A 17,748-nucleotide genomic window follows, 5' to 3' on the forward strand; every position below is an offset into this window, starting at 1 on the left:
ACTTAAAGCATTTATGTATAATGCATTATAAAGGTATTATAATGCATGTTTTAATGATTTTTAAAGAAGCCTCTTCTGCTCACCAATCCTGCATTTATTTGAAGTACAGTAAAATTGTAAACTATTTTCACTATTTAAAATAACTGTTATCTATCTGAATATATTTAAAAATGTAATTTATTCAGATTTTTTAGAATCATTACTCCAGTCACATGATCCTTCAGAAATCATTCTAATATTATGATTTGCAGCTCAAATTTTTTATTATTATTATTATTATGCTGAAAACAGCTGAGTAGAATTTTTAAGGTTTCTCTGATGAATAGAAAGTTACAAAGAACATTATAAATGCCTTTATCATCACTTTTGATCAATTTAAAGCATCTTTGCTAAATAAAAGTATTCATAAAAATAAATAAAAATATTTCTATAATTTTTTTCCCAATAAAAAATAAAAAATACAAATTTTACTGACTCCAAGCTTTTCAAGGTATAGTATATACTGTTAAAAAAAAACATTTTATTACAGATAAACGCTGATCTTTCTATTCATCAAAGATTCCTAAAAATAGTACTCAACTGCTTTAAATATTGATAATAATAATAATAATAATAATAATAATAATAAATGTTTCTTGAGCAGCAAATCAACATATTAGAATGATTTCTAAAGGATCATGTGACTGGAGTAATGATGCTGAAAATTTAGCTTTGATCACAGGAATAAATTACATTTTAAAATATATTCAAATAGAAAACAGTTATTTTTAGTTTTACTGTTTTTACTGTGCTTTGAATCAAATAAATGCAGGCTTGGTGAGCAGAAGTCATTAAAAAAAGCAAAAAAAATCTTACTGTTCAAAAACTTTTGACTGGTAGTTTATGTGGTTACAATAATTCATACTATATCATATTATAAGGTGCATTACAAAACATAATTAATGCATTAAAACTATTTTATAACACATTATAAATTAGCAATTTCTGAATAAAAATTGGTTGGTTGAATCTTGTGTCTTGTGGAGCGGCAGTAAATAAAAGTAAATATCCATTTTTAACACATTCTTTCATTTCTACCGTGAAATATCCATTACAATCAAGAAAATTTGCTTGGTTATCTCTAAAGCTCGTTTAGATCGTTAGGCGTGATATTACAATGCCGTCTGAAGAAAGCGAAATCATCGACTAACTGGACAGGGAGGCAAAAAGGTTTGTGTTTTTACCTGAAGAACGAGGCTGTGATTGATCTGTGAGAACATCGGTGGGTTGTCGTTGACGTCAGAGACGGTCACTGTCACCTGAACGGCTGAGGATAAAGGAGGATCGCCTTCATCGGCAGCTTGCACGGTTAATGAGTAGTGCGTTATCTGAAAGGCGAGGGGGCCGTGTCAGTGGGATTATGAAGATATGAACATCACGGCACCGACATTCAATAACAGCAGTCAAATATGCACAGATTAAAATGTTCATCTGTGATCAGACGATTCAACAGATACAACAAAATCCCTGATAAAACAAGCAAGTACGTGTTCTGGGCAGCGATTCAGGAGTGAAAGTGAAACCCACCTCTTCCCTGTCCAGCATGGAGCGCACAGTTACGTGGCCGGAGCGAGGGTCGATGCTGAACTGCTGCTTTGGATCACCGCTCACAATAGAGTAGATGATGAAGTTATTCGGGGGCTCATCAAGGTCAACGGCTCTTACCTGAGACAGATGCACAGTTAGTGAAAGGAAGACTAGCACACAGTGGAATTAAAGCTCTGGATTACTGCAGGTTCTTCTAATCTAGCAGTCTCCATCAGACACGGCTAATGTCATAATGAATATCTGACTGTGAGAACATTAGATGATTGCTCCATTCAGAATGTTTTTCTGATTGATGCAGTAAATCATTCACTCAACAGCTGCCACAATAGCTAGTCTCAATCCTGTCACCAGACTGACAACAGTTGGCTTTATTTTGCCACACAGGAAGCCTCATGGAGAAAGTCTGACACACCTTGCATTTGAAGTCAACCAATATGATAAGAAAAATTAATAAATACTATGATTGTACAGAAAAAAATACTAACATTTTTTTTTTCTGTCTGATTTCCTGAGATTTATTCTATTTTATTTTAAGTTTAAATGAAATATTTATAATATTAATAATAAAATATTAACAGCAATATTATATATATATATATGACAAAACCACAAAATAAAATGGTTAAAACTCAGTAAAATTTTAATTAGAACTAAAATATAAAAAATAAAAATGAAGAACATTTTCAGAAAATTGTACAGAAAAAATACTAACATATTTTTTGTCTGATTTCCTGAGACTTCTTTTATTTTATTTTATTTTGTTGTTGTTGTTGTTGTTACCATTAAAAATGTATCTTTCCTACGCAATACAATATTACTGACTATGAACAAGCAGCAATTATCAATTTACTGAGGCAAAAGTCATAGTTAATACTTAGTTAATAGTGAGAATTGAACCTTATAATAAAGTGTGACCTAAAGGTTTTATCACTGGATGTTCAGTGACAGTTAAGGGAAAGCGTGATACCTGCAGAACCATATGCCCAGGTGAAATGTCCTCTGCAATCACAGCACTGTAGCTGCTGCGGTTAAAGACTGGCGGGTTGTCGTTGACGTCTGTGATATTGATGATAACCGTGGCAATGTCAGTGAGCGACGGTTTGCCCCTTGCTCCCTCCACTGACAGGTAATATTCATGGCAGAGCTCGAAATCCAGCGCGGAGTTCACCGACAGCAAACCTGTGGCACAAAACAACAAAATCACATCCAGGCCTGGCCCATCTCTGTATCAGTTTTCAAGCTGGCTGACAGTAATTGCAAAAATGACAAAGAAAAGTAACGTTTGTTCTGGGAAAACTGGGAAAAGTATGAATTAAAAATACAAAATACAATGCTGGCAGGATTTAACACAAACTTTTTTTATTATTATTTATTTTATTATTGCTGCATAGGCTGACCACATACAGTAAAAACATACAGTAATAACTCTCATGTACTTCTCAGTGGAGTTGGACTAAATGCATTATATCTTTTATGCATTGTTGCTTTTTCTGTTTTTGCAAAGCCGTTGATTCCTACAAGAAGCTGATGTGTCTAAAGCCGGTGGGATTTGCTCTGCTATTAGGGGTGTAACGGTACACAGAAGTCACGGTTCGATACGATTTCGGTACAACAGAGGGAAAAAAACAACAAATGTACTATGCTTGCTATGCTAAGTTTCTTTTCATTTATTTTGAACAGACAGTAGTACAAATTACATTTTTTTTCCAAACAGATGTGAAAATACTAAATATATTAAATTATAATGTGATATATATATAATCTGCAGTACATATATACATACAAGGAATAAATACTTGAAATCAATTTGATTTAGTTAACAGATAAACAAGGGGGGAAATCATAACGTAGCCTATATTTACTCAGTTTCAGTTCATTATTGTGACAGAAAGGAAACTCAAATGGCAGAAAGCGACATCCTATTTGTTTTCTTTAATTTGCAAAAGACCTTTTACATTGATGCATTACTAAAAAGACAATAAATGTCAGTGTTAAGTTGACGTTGCTGGTATAAGAAAAACAGTTTAAGTAATCGCGCCGGCGCGCGCACATAAAACATAGCAGTTCCAGGCTTCTAGCATTGGTAACTTGACAGCGCAGTTGGTAGTTTATCTAAATAAAATACAGTGAGCCAAACACGCCCACCTCATTGTTTCAACGTTGGAACCAAGCGGCAACCTCCAGGTGTCCCTCTTGAACCCAACACGGAAGTGATTAAAAACTGCAATTCATCGACTGGCCGCTAGAGACTGGGTCCAAAAGGGAGTCAATCCCATAGACTCCCCATGTTAAAATGCCCAACTTTACAGCAGAAAAAAATATGTTTACAGCCTGGTACAAAAAAGTGGCTAATTTTAGCTAATTTTGCCCTTCATGTCAACTGTGAGGGGGCTGAATTTTTTTATAACTCATCCGTTTAATTAATATTAAGCCTTAAAGTTCTGCATAATTCAGGGTGTGGCCATTTGAGTGACAGGTGGATTGCCGCTGCATTAACACCGTCGCGCTAGGCGGGCGTGGCTTCACCAACCGGCTCCACCCACCTCCCGCCGCTTTGCCCATTTTCGATTATCCGGGAGTGACGTACAGTGACGCGTTTCTAAGATGGCGACGGCCGACTCCCGCCCACTAAAAGCTTCAAAAATGCTCTTCAGAAACCTACGGGTGACGTCACGGACACTACATCCATAATTTTACAGTCTATGATTGGAACGCGACTGAAGTACAAAACCTATATTTTACATACTAAATAATAGCATTTGGATACATCGCAAATATGGAAATATTATGGAATATTTGGATTTGTGCCGAATGAGAGAGGTAGGATACACGAGCACAAAGCTCCATTTCGCAAACAGTCGAATATCCAAGCCTTTAAAGTAACGTTATAATCATTTGTCAGTGAAAGACGCGTTCAGAATCAGCACATGATCACTGTCTGGGGGGCTTTGTTTTTAAATACGCAACTCACAGCATTCGCTGTTCTTCTGCGGTCAGTTATCAAACAGCGTTGCATTACTTAGGGCGCCACCTTCTGGGTTAAGGGTGAATTGCCTGTATTCGTTATAAGGCCTCATGCACCGAACCGAGATGGTTCGGTACGAATACATGTATCGTTACACCCCTATCTGCTATGTCTCATTCTCCAGCAGAAAATAAATAAAGTTTACTACCAGACCTCTTGCTGCTCCATCCGCTCTCATTTTTAAACTAAAACAAGGCAGCGCAGAACAACACAAGCACTGGCATTTTTGCTTAGCTCAAGAATCCAGTTTGCAACAAGTGCACAGTTGCTTTCTGTAATGTTTCTTTTTATTGATTCTAAAGATCAAGGGCTGTGTTGTGTCACTTAATGGCTTTCTTAGAGATCCTCCACCATATTATTAACAGGGCTGTGTTTGTCCTTGGCACATGTTCTGTCAATATAGGCGTGTTTGTGCTTGTGTTTGAACACAGAGCTTGTGTTCAATGCAAGAGTGGACAGCAATAGTAATCCTTGTCTAAGCAAAAGGAGCACTTGTCAATGTCAAGTGTGATGAAGATGCATCAGTGTGTTCTCTGCATTTCAACATGACTGGCTCAGTAGGAATGAATGTGCGTCATTTAATTGTAAGATGGAGAATGATGCATGCTCGGCATTCATAAAAATAGCAGTCCATGTGGTCTGCAATAGCCATCAGCAGCAGACATCAGTATATGCCTGGTCGTATTTTCATTTTTCATTTGCTTCGGATGACAGAAATAACTTTAGAGCATAGAGATCACAGCCACTGATCTTGTCATGAAAGATGCAATGTGACAGTGAACCGTGGGTAATAAGATGTAAAACTGTGACATCTACTGGAAGATGCAAAAACTGGAAAATTATATTATTTCATGAGGGTTTATGTGATTCAATAGTCTGCTTTAGACATTCTACTAACTATAAGTAACTTTGTAACTACATGTCAACTAACTAAATAAGTTGACAAGTACTTCCAAAGTATTATAGTCAGTAGAATGTTTGCGTTAGCAGATATTAAGCAGACTGTTTACTAATTCTCTAATGACTGCTAGTTGACATGTAGTTGCAAAGTGACTTAAAGTAGAATGTCTGAAGTAGTGTTTGCAATGACAAAATCACATGCTTTTTATGTCTAAAAACAGTTATGAATCTACATTATTCCATATAATAGCCCTTATAACCCTCTAATGTTGATGTCACACATATGAATGTTTTATTAACAATAAAGGATTACTTTAGCTCACAATGACAAATACTGTCAAGTAGCATCGCCTATTTTCATAATTAGTGTGAGAATGGACAGCTTTACTTTACTAATGATCAACACCCAGATCACAAAAGTACAACCAGCTGAACAAACTACACATCTTCGCTCATCATTATTCACCAAAATAAGCAAAAAAAATATGCGGTTTACCTCAACTAAGGTCTGTATGGGTGGGGGAAGATAATGTCGTTAATTAGTCAACAGTAACCTGCAAAACGACTTACTTGCAAAAAAATTAACCCTTGTGAACCTTCCAGTTTTAATGAACATGTGCAAACATGCGAGCCCAAGCATAAGCTGAAGCTTTATTTTAGTCATTTTAAAATTGCAGTAGCAAACCGATGTTTTAAACTCTTAGGAAATCATTCCTGAGGCTATTTATAACCGTTAGATGAATATTTTTTTGACATTTCATTAAGCCCCAGTGATTAAAAAAGTTCTCTTGAAATGTCAGCGGTGTTAGCTTGTTAATCAAATTATGATCGCTTTTTCACCGCAGTAGGTCAGGTGATTGTCTAATGCGGTCATGCTTATACATTTCTGTAATTCATAGCTACATCATGTAAATCATCTTACTCATTACTCACTCATTAGTGTTACTTGTTCTTTTTGCGTTTAATTAGGTTTAAGAGATGTAAATTAAATGTATTTATTTTTAATCCTAGACTTATTCAGTCTGACCTCGCATGAAATGAGAAAAAGGCTAAATAATACAGTGCAAGTGGTTTGATGTATGATTGATGAGTTTCAATTATTTCATGCAAAAATATTCTTATGTGCAAAATGCATTTGATTATTATTGCTAAAATGTGATTAACTACCCCTTTTTATGAGTCCCTTGTTTGTCCTGAACAGTTAAACTGCCCGCTGTTCTTCAGAAAAATCCTTCAGGTCCCACAAATTTTTTGTTTTTTCTGCATTTTGTGTATTTGAACCCTTTTCAACAATGACTGTATGATTTTGAGATCTATCTTTTTTACACTGAGGACAACTGAGGGATTCATATGCAACTATTACAGAAGGTTCAAAAACTCACTGATGCTTCAGAAGGAAACACGTTGCATTAAGAGCCGAGGGTGAAAACTTTTTGAATTTGAAGATCAGGGCAAATTTAACTTATTTTGTCTTCTGGGAAACATGTAAGTGTCTTCTGTAGCTTCTGAAGGGCAGTACTAAATTAAAAAAAATACGATATTTAGGCAAAATAAGAATAATGTACACATCTTCATTCTGTTCAAAAGTGTTCACCCCCCGGCTCTTAATGCATCGTGTTTCCTTCTGGAGCATCAGTGAGCATTTGAACCTTCTGGTTATAGTTGCATATGAGTCCCTCAGTTGTCCTCAGAGTGAAAAGATGGATCTCAAAATCATACATTTGATATTTTAATACACAAAAAAAAGAACAGCAGGCAGTTTAACTGTTCAGGACAAACAAGGGACTCATGAACAACGATCACAAAACAGGAAAAACACAGCTGTGGATTATAACAACACAGTAAGAATCAAGCGTATGTAAACTTTTAAACAGGGTCACTTTTATAAATTCAACTATTATGTATGTATATGTAAATGTCTTTTATGTGAAATACCTTATTCAGGTCAGTACTAAATAAAAAAAAAAAAAAATCACATGCATTTTGTATGATCTCTCTTTTTTTTGCTAAAATAATTAACATTTTGCAGATTCTGCAAGGTTTATGTAAACTTATGACCTCAACTGTAAATACACAAACTTCACTGAAAGGAAAATATTGCTGACATAACACTAGAAAAACTGCTTATAAACTGCAATAAATCATCTTTTTTCTTTCCTTTCTTGTATAGGTTTGTATAGATAGAGCACCTTAAAAAAAACACTACACTCGAGGCAATAAGAAAAAGTCCAAAATCTAATGCAGCAGATGTGAGCTTGACTGAATGCGCTATGAGACTATAAGAAACTACACAGTGGATTTATAGCTTTAGGAATGAAATTATCTCTAAATAGACAATTGATTTGTGCAGGATGCCTGCTAGCAGAACTCAAAGTTGCGTATTGTTTGACAACTAATAAAGAGCTTGGCTCAATCTCTCACAAAAGTCCTACAGCACGAAGGCTCTGAGGATTCACGATAAGGGGACATAAGCGAGAGAGGAGAGACTAAGAGGAATGAACAGATGGGAATAAACAAGCTGACAAGTGCCTGTGTGGATTCAAAACATGTCAGCACAGGTTCTTCAGTTTAACATTTACTCATGCTGAAGAAAATTCCAGCTACACAGGAATAAAGCCACAGCGAGTCAATGGCGGCATGCTAATATATCAAGTCTGCTTTCTGTGAGTAATGATGAGTAATACATGTTCTGTGCATTAATCACAAACATATTTAGCCTTAATTTTTCATTTTTTGACACATGCTGTCAAATCTTTTCAAATCAGATTTTTTGGTCCCTGAAAATAAAAGTGTCAGGTAACACTTTATTTTAAAGACCAATTCTCACTATTAACTAGTATGCATATTACTAGCATACTGGTTGTTTATAAGTACTCATGCATTATTCTGCATGATATTTTAGATATCTTAATTCTAAACTTAACTATTAATATCTTAACTATCATTGAGTATTGTTTATTGATGCAAAGGTCATAGTTAATAGTTAGTTAACAGTGAGAATTGGACCTTAAAGTGTGATCAAACTTAAAAAAAAAAAAAAAAAAATTAGAAGATTTATACCATTTTCAAGAAAAGATTGAATTTAATCACTTTAAAAATGCCATGTAACCATCAAATGTGACCCTGGACCAAAAAAACAGTCATAAGGGTCAATTTTTTTAAATTGAGATTTATACCACATGGTTTGTTAGGATAAGTCAATATTTGGCCGATATACAACTTGCAATACAATTTGAAAATCTGGAATCTGAGGGTGCAAAAAAACTAAATATTGAGAAAATTGCCTTTAAAGTTGTCCAAATGAAGTTCTTAGCAATGCATATTACTAATCATAAATTAAGCTTTGATATATTTACGGTAGGAAATTTACAAATTATCTTCATGGAACATGATCTTTACTTAATATTCTATAAGGTATAAAAGAAAAATAATAATTTTGACCCATGCAATGTATTGTTGGCTATTGCTACAAATATATCCGTGCTACTTAACACTGGTTTCGTGTTCCAGGGTCACAAATAATAAGTAAAAACCATACAACTTGAATATATGCAAGTGTGACTTGTTATTTTTTTCTTGTTAGTTGCACCTTGATTTCATTATAATAAAAGATTACTGCATCTCAAACCTCCCAAAATAAACCCAAATCTAAGTGTTCTTAAGTGTAAAAATGTTGACATGCTTTATTATTTATTTCATCGACCAAATTTCTTTTACGTGCATTAAAAAAGAAATCTAAATTTAAAAGCCTGTACCTGTCATGGGGTTTATCTGGAATCGTCCGTCTTCATTGCCAGATATGATAGTATATCGCACAGGCTCGCTTTCAGTGCCATCTTTGGCGAGAGCGGACACGCTGATCACCTCCGAGCCGATCTGGAGTGATTCTGGGATCTGTACATAGTACTCCGAGCTGAGAAACAATGGCTGGTAATCACTCAGGATGACCACGTGTACTGTAACGGTGGCGAAGGAGAAAAGGTGGCGAGGGAGGCCTCGGTCAGTGGCTTTCACTTTCATCTCGTAAGTGGACTTGGTCTCATCGGCTAGAGATCTCTCCAGTCTCAGAATGCCTGAGATTTCATCTAGGGAGAAGAAGCCGCTGTCGGCGCCTTGAAGAGAGTATCGCACTTCTGAATTTATACCTGGAAGAGTTATACAACATAATATTCTCAGAATTTCAGTTCAGGAATGGCAGAACAAGACATGGGGATCAGTAAGATTTTTAATGTTTTTCAAAGAAGTTTCTTCTACTCTTCAAGACTGTGTTTAAAAAGTAAATATTATTACAATGTAAAATAAGGTTTTTCTATTTTATTATACATTAATATCTAATTTATTCCTGTGATCAAAGCTGTATTTTCAGCATCATTACTCCAGTATTCAGTCACATGATCCCTCAGAAATCATTCTAATATGCTGTGATTCCTTTTTGCAGGATTCTTTGATGAACAAAATGTTAAAAAGAACAGTGTTTATTTAAAATAGAAATATTTTCTAACAATATACACTATTGTTCAAAAGTTTGGGTTCAGTAAATCTTTATTCTTTTTTGTTTTGAAAGAAATTAATACTTTTATTCAGCAAAGGATGTGATAAATTGACAGCAAGTGATAGCAAAGACTTACATTTTTAGAAAAGATGTATATTTTGAATAAATGCTGTTATTTTTAACTGTTTATTCATCAAAGAATCAGGTTACAAATTCTAACACTGATAATAAATCGGCATATTAGAATGATTTCTGAAGGATCATGTGACATTTAAGACTGGAGTAATGGCTAATGAAAATTCAGATTTGCATCACAGGAATAAATCATATTTGAAAGTATATTAAATTAGAAACCATTATTTTATATTGTAATAACATTTTGCAATATTACAGTTTTTTTCTGTATTTTTGATAAAATAAATGCAGCCTTAATGAGCATAAGAAACTTCTTTAAAAAACATTACAAGTCTTACTGAGCCCAAACTTTTGAATGGCAGTGAATATATATATTATAACTGGTCACACTATTTTAAGGGCCAATTCTCACTATTAACAAGCTATTAACTACAACTTTTGCCTCAGAAAACTCTTAATTTGCTGTATATTAATAGTTAGTAAGATTAGTTTAGGATTAAGGAATCTAAAATATGGTCATGGAGAATAAGGAATTAATGTGTGCTTTATAAGTACTAATAAACAGCCAGTGTGAAAGTAATATGCATGCTAGTTAATAGTAAGAATTGGCATATCATTTTTAATTAGTTAAAGTTGATTTGATTACACTTTATTTTAATAGTCCACTTTAGACATTCTACTTGCTATAACTCGCAACTACATACTAACTAACTGTCATTAGAGTATTAGTAGATTAATAGGCAAGTGTTATGGTTAGGGTCAGTAAAATAAGCTGACATGTGCTTGCAAAGATACTTATATTTAGTAAAATGTCTGTTGGGGAGCTACAAAATAAAGTGTAAGTAGATATTAAGCAGATAGTTTATTAATACTCTAATGACTGCTAGTTGACATGCAGCTGCAAAGTTACTTTTGTTAGCAAAATGTCTAAAGTGGACTATCAAAAAAAAGCATTTCCATTCATTTATGTTGACATTGAAGGGTAAAAAAAACATTCTGTCCTTTGCGTGACAGTGACTTTGCGTAATACTTGTGCTTAGACACGATAATGTCATTATTCACTCGAAGACATAATATATAAAAGTCAAAGTAATTCACATGAATCCATGTAACAGTAGCTAGTATGTGTACTCTGCATGTTCACACACATCTCCAGGTGTGGTCGGTCCCTCCCTAATCATGTTTCTCTGTCACAACCTTCAATCCTAGATCAAACGCTGCATACCTTTAGGATTTCAACCTGCGTGTGATGGGTCAAGGAAATAACCTGGGGGCGTTTAAAGCTTTCTGAGTGGATAAGCCGAAAATAGTCAGTGCTTTTTGCTTTAAAGCAGCCATTCATGACAAGAGAAGCCGTACTATACCTGTGTCTGGGTCTTTGGCATAGATGACAGCAATAGGTGTCCTAATTGTCGTGTTGTCAAACACTGTGATTTCATAATGACTTGTGGAGAATTGTGGCGGGTTGTCATTCATGTCTTGCACCATGAGCGTGACGTCTGCCTGACAAGAGCGGCCACCGCCATCGGTCGCTTTGACGACAAGATCATATTCAGTTTCCCGCTCCCGGTCCAGGACAGCAAGTGTAAACAGCTCTCCTAAAAAAAAAAAAAAAAAACAAGGCTTTACTGACAATAACAGGGGAGGGTTAAACACTGTGTTGTAACACGTACGGTATCTAAGACGAGCCTTGACTAGTTATTTATTTGATAAAGGTGCTCAACAGATTATTTACTTGGAATTAGTGGTTTCTTTTCTTTAACATGGCTACAAAAAATAAAGAAAGGTGCTGTTTCAGAAATGTAACACTACAGAGCTGGACACAGTCCTTTGTTTCTATTAGACATTTCATCTTGTTTATTGGCAACCCAATATAACCGTCTTAAAAGATGTTACATTTAGATAGGATACACTAGAAGAAGGTCAAATACTCGCATTGTTTACAAAGAATTCTAACAATTCCAAATGCCCTGGGAAAGTTGCCTCTTATCTCTGTTGTATATTTGATTTCCTCAAACCTGCAGTAAGCAAAGACCACCTCTATGTGATTGTAACTATTTTAACAGTAAATGCTATTAGAAATATGTACAGTAGGAGGATCTAGATCTAGAGATCAAAATTACCAGTTTTGGAGTCAAGATGGAACTTGTCAGCATTAGGCCCATGAAGAGTGAATGACACTTGGCCATTTGTTCCAATGTCGGGGTCAGAAGCAGAGATCTTCAAGATGAACAAGCCCGCTGGGGAATTCTCCATGACAGCCTCAGTATAAAGTAACTGGGAAAAAAGGGAAAAAGTTAAATAAATAAAATAAATATTTTCCAAGTGTGAAGTTTTCAATAAAATAGCCTGCCATTTATAAAGCTGAAGTCAAAAGTTTACATACACCTTGCAGAATCTGCAAAATGTTCATTATTTTACATCAGTGAGTGTTTGAACCTTCTGTAATAGTTGCATGTGAGTCCCTCAGTTGTCCCAAGATGGATCTCAAAATCACACAATCATTGTTGGAAGGGGTTCAAATACACAATAATGTTAAAAAACCAAAGATTTTGCTGAAGAACAGTGAGCAGTTTAACTGTTCAGAACAAAAGAACTCATGAACAACTATTACTAAACAAGAAAACACAGCTGTGGATCATTCAGGTACTGTAACAACACAGTATTAAAAAAGTATATGCAAACTTTTGAACTATTTTCTTTTGTGGACCATATGTAAACGTCTTTCAATAGAAATATCTTATTCAGGTCAGTACTAAATAAAAAAATAACAAGCATTTTGTATGATTCCCCTTATTTTGGTAAAATAACGTTTTGCAGATTCTGCAAGGTGTATGTAAACTTTTGACTTCAACTGTATTTCAACATCATATTTAATCTTGTTTTGTGCTTTTAGTATTTGAGTGTTTCTATATGCACTTTTATGTCCCAAGGCTGATTTCACTTGAATGGATTTCAAAGTTCTCAATCTACTTATGAATATCATCTTGGAAACTTTTTACCATGCATTCATTGCATGCATTTATTTTCTACATGTCCACAGGTACAAAAGTGCCCATAGTTGAAGATGCACACATATCTGACTTACTTGCTCACACAAAGGACTGTTGTCATTGAGGTCAAGAACATGGACCTCTACATTAGCAGACGTTTGAAACCTTCCATCGGTGGCGATTATTTTAAGGTTATATCTGTCTTTGTCTTCTCTGTCAAGCGGGCTTTTGGAAATCACTGTCCACTCCTCCCCAACTGCCATGACTGAGAACTGGCCCAATGGGTCTCCATCTTGAGAGATGAAAACACCAACAACATTTGTTTAAAACCAAAATACATAACTTCACCCATGCAAAAATGTTTATACAACAGTCAAAGCTGAAGTAAAATGTCAAAGATGTACTGAAAAGCCAATAGAACTACTAGTATCATGAGTGATTTAAACTTAGTAATAGACAAATGTGACCTTTACAGTCTTTGCATACCTGTTATATAACATACAATCTGTCGATTTTCTGCAGACACGTCTTTATCAGCAGTCGTCAAAGTGACGATGGTTTCTCCAGGCCTGCTGTTCTCAAGGATGGACCCTTGGTACAGTTCCTCTGTAAACTGAGGTGGGTTATCGTTTTCATCTGTGATAGTCACCTTAACTAGCACTGAAGAGGATAGTTTGACAGAGTCACCATGATCAGTAGCCACCACATAGAATCTATAAAGCTGTTTGGTCTCAGAATCAGCCCTCTTAAAGGTAGTAATCCAGCCAGTTTGCGAATCAATGGTAAACATGTCGCCAATATCATCTGACTCCGGTTCAAGCGTGTATGAGACTTCTCCATTGATGTTTGTATCTGCATCACTAGCTGTCACTTGAATGACCGTGGTGCCAGGAGGCAAATTCTCAGCCAGGAATGCCTCATAGGGATCAGCCTCGAACACAGGCGGATTGTCATTAACATCTTGAACCTCTATGTGAACAGATACAAGAGATGCTAGATCAGTTCCATTGTGACTTCCTTGAGCGATCACGTCGATCTTGTACACCTTGGTTTTTTCATGGTCAATGTTCTTCTGCACTACAAGAGTGCCGCTGTCTTTGTCGACAGCAAAAACATGTTCATTGTTGCTGTCTATAGTGTTGCCGTTCACCAAGCTGTAAATCAGTGGCATGTCGGCATCTGCCTTGACCGTGCCAATCTCATATCCGATAGGCAGGTCCTCCGATGCCGAGAACGAGTACAATGGCTCGGTAAACTGAGGCAGAGTGACTTCCGGTGGGACCACTTTGACCTGTACTGGCACAGAGGAGTTGTAAAAAGGAATGCCTCCATCTCTGGCCTTAACTTTGAAGCTGAAAATCTTATTCTCCAAACCGACCAGACTCTCTTTGACGCTGACCACTCCAGTAAAAGGGTTGACCTCAATAACATCTTCCGTGACCTCTTCCGCTTCTTCTACTGTGTAAGTGACGTCAGCGTTTTTGCCTTCATCTGCGTCATAAGCCATTATCTGTATAACCGGCGAGCCCTTGTTCACTGTGGACTGAATGGAAACCTGATACTCCGAAGCTTTGAAATGAGGGGCATTGTCGTTCTCATCTGTTAGAATAATCTTTACAGTGCAGAAGCCCACTCTTCCTCCTCCATCCTTAGCCATGACCTTGATCGCGATCACTCGTTGCGAGGGATTTTCTCTGTCCAAAGACTGAGAAGTCACAATTTGCCCATCTTCGTCGATAGAGAACTTCTCATCAGCGAGCTTGTTAATGATGGTGTAATCGACACTGCCGTATGGACCGTCGTCCGGGTCGATAGCAGCCAGTCGGATCACACGAGTTCCCACTTCTGCATTCTCGGCCAGATCTGCCTCGTAAATGTTCTGGCTGAAATAGGGGCTGTGCTTGTTGCCGTTTGTCATGTCAATGTTAACGGGAGCGGTCTTCTGAAACACACCGTCGGAAACCGCGACGGTGAGGTTATAAAATGGATCTAGGTTTCTCTTGCACACATTTGAGAACGAGATAAGTCCAGATGATTCATTTATGGAGAAATATCTTCCTTCATTGCCTGACAGAATCTTATATTGGAGGTCATCCTTACTATCGGGGTCTGACGCCTGAACTTTGATAACAATGTGGCCACAAGTGGCCTTTTCATCAAGAGAGGCCCGATAAGACGGTTCGCTAAAATCTGGAGGGTTATCATTGACATCTACGACGTTCACGATGATTTGAGCCTCACCGCTTAGAGGCGGTGCACCTTTATCTGTGGCTTTAACTTTAAGAGTAAACTGTTGCGAAGCTTCATAGTCTAATACTTGCAACGTCGACAAAATCCCACTCTGTCGGTCGATTTCAAAAAACTCATTTTCTTTGTCAACCAACTGGTAAGTTATATCTGAATTCTTGCCCGAATCTCTATCAACGGCCAAGACTTGTAAAACAGATGTGCCTATTGGAAGGCCTTCAGACACATCTGCAACATAAGACAGACTCTGGAAGACAGGGGCGTTGTCATTTATATCTTCCACGTCAATCTCTACTTTGGCTTCGGCAAAGGTGCCGGTCACCGAATCCGTGGCACGAACAGTCAAAATATGCTTTGTTTGAGTCTCAAAGTCTAGGAAATCAGTGACACTTAAGACCCCTGTTTTGAAATCGATGTTAAATAACCTGGAGGCGTTGTCTTCCTCTAGATTGTAGATAAGGCGGTATCCTTCAGGATTTCTTGCTTGCACATGCAGGATCGTTGTAAATGGCTTGATATTCTCGGGTAATTTCAATGGGTAGTACAAGCTTTGAAATATCGGGTGAGAACGATTTTGCACTTGGACATACAGTGTCTCGGCAGCTGACAGACTCGGCTCACCCTCATCCGACACCAGTACAGTGAGAACATATTTATTCAGGGACTCAAAGTCTAAAGGTCTTAGCAGCGACACATCTCCAATATAACGGTCGATTCGGAAGAGATTGAAATCGTCCTCCAGTGAAAATAGTATAGAGCCATTCTCGCCAGAGTCTTTGTCAGTCGCTAGCACTTGAAAAAGAACATCCCCTGCTTCGGTTTCATCCGAAATCAGCAGCGAATGAGGCAAATTTGATATTTCTGGAGCATTGTCGTTGATGTCATCTATATAGACCTTAACATGAGTGACGTCCACACGTGGTGGACGCCTCATGTCTCGTACTTCTACAGCAACATCATACTCATTCTGTTCCTCCCGGTCAAACGGAATGCCGGTGGTCTGCAAGACTCCAGACGATGGAACTACTGCAAACTTCCCATGTGGGTTCAAAACAGTGTACTGCAAGGGCTCGTTCAGGTAGCAACCTGTCGTTCTCAAAACGGCTAAAATTTTAATAGACGTACTGTTCTCCAGTACAGTGCCTACATGCATCCGGTCCTCAAACTTCAGAGTAGTCTTTGTCGCATTGGTGATATTGAATTTCACTAGGGTAGTGTCTTTATATAACCCATCTGAGGCAGTGATCTTTAACTCATTACGTGGCTGCAGTTCAGACGAATCATTCACCGAGATGATTCCAGTGGACCGGTCTATTTTAAAAGCATTTTTATTAGTGCTCTCTGAAATCATATAGGCGACTGCTGAATCTGCATCGTGAGCTGTTACTTTGATCAGTTCCATGTCTTTAAAAACTGGTAAGGTGAGGGTAGTTTCATATGCAGGTAAGGCAAATTTGGGAGGACAATCGTTAATGTCCAGGACATGGATGTTTACTTTGCATGGCTTGGATGCACTTAGCGATGGCTCGCCAGAATCCCAAACCTGAACGGTGAAGGAAAATTCAGGTGTTGCCTCATAATCAACCGTAGACTTTAAAAAGATAGTACCCATGCTTGGGTCTATTTTAAACACTTTTTGAGCTGCAGGCTCAAGAATTTGGAAAACCAGAAGAGCGTTTGTGTCTTTGTCCGCATCTGATGCCTTTATCACTAACGGCGTGTTGTTCTCTCCGGTTACCATGCTGTTGACGGGTGCAGACTCACTAATTTGTCCATAATAAGTGTCCTGATGGAAAACAGGGGCGTTGTCATTTTCATCTATCACGTAAATGTAAACAACCGCATCAGATGAGACTCCCGCTGTATTCGTAGCTCTTATTATCAAACGGTAGGAAGGGTGTTGCTCAAAATCGAGTGCGTTATGAACAGACAAGAGTCCAGAGTTGATATTGATGTGGAACGTCCCATTGGGGTCGCCTTCATTGATCCTGTACAGCACTGAGGACGGGCAGCTAGCGGAGACAGACAGTGCAGGAGAGCCAGGAGGCAAAGCCTCACTTATCTCAGTGATGTATTCTTCAGAGGAGAACCTGGGTGGTGTGAATTCAGACAGCTTTATAGTAATGGTAACGGGGCAAAGGGCACTGCGCTGGGGAAAACCCTGATCTGTGGCTTTTACTGTGAGGTGATACTGCTCCTGTGCAAGCTTGTCTAATGCATCAGACACATGAATGCTTCCAGTCTCCTGGTCGATTTCAAAGGCACCATCAACTTTCCCACCTGGATAAAAAAGATAGTTTTTGTGTTAAATGTCAAAAAGAGATTATATGTGATTAGCATTTTAATTGCCACCCAAGAGTATTTATAAA

At 37.3% G+C, this 17,748-nt stretch overlaps 1 protein-coding gene across 1 annotated transcript in view; it reads right to left on the reverse strand.

Annotated features, from left to right (window-relative positions):
- fat2 (FAT atypical cadherin 2) overlaps positions 1 to 17,748 on the reverse strand; it is a 56,310-nt gene that overhangs the window by 19,887 nt on the left and 18,675 nt on the right. Inside the window, exons 10-17 of the mRNA XM_051127184.1 lie at positions 13,619 to 17,659; positions 13,228 to 13,424; positions 12,263 to 12,416; positions 11,504 to 11,737; positions 9,268 to 9,657; positions 2,555 to 2,766; positions 1,567 to 1,704; positions 1,224 to 1,367 (exon numbers count right to left, since the gene is read on the reverse strand). Coding sequence (XP_050983141.1) covers positions 1,224 to 1,367; positions 1,567 to 1,704; positions 2,555 to 2,766; positions 9,268 to 9,657; positions 11,504 to 11,737; positions 12,263 to 12,416; positions 13,228 to 13,424; positions 13,619 to 17,659 — 5,510 coding nt within the window. The remainder of the gene's footprint in view (positions 1 to 1,223; positions 1,368 to 1,566; positions 1,705 to 2,554; positions 2,767 to 9,267; positions 9,658 to 11,503; positions 11,738 to 12,262; positions 12,417 to 13,227; positions 13,425 to 13,618; positions 17,660 to 17,748) is intronic.

Source organism: Labeo rohita, chromosome 14 (assembly GCF_022985175.1).
Source record: "Labeo rohita strain BAU-BD-2019 chromosome 14, IGBB_LRoh.1.0, whole genome shotgun sequence".
Taxonomy (NCBI): domain Eukaryota; kingdom Metazoa; phylum Chordata; class Actinopteri; order Cypriniformes; family Cyprinidae; genus Labeo; species Labeo rohita.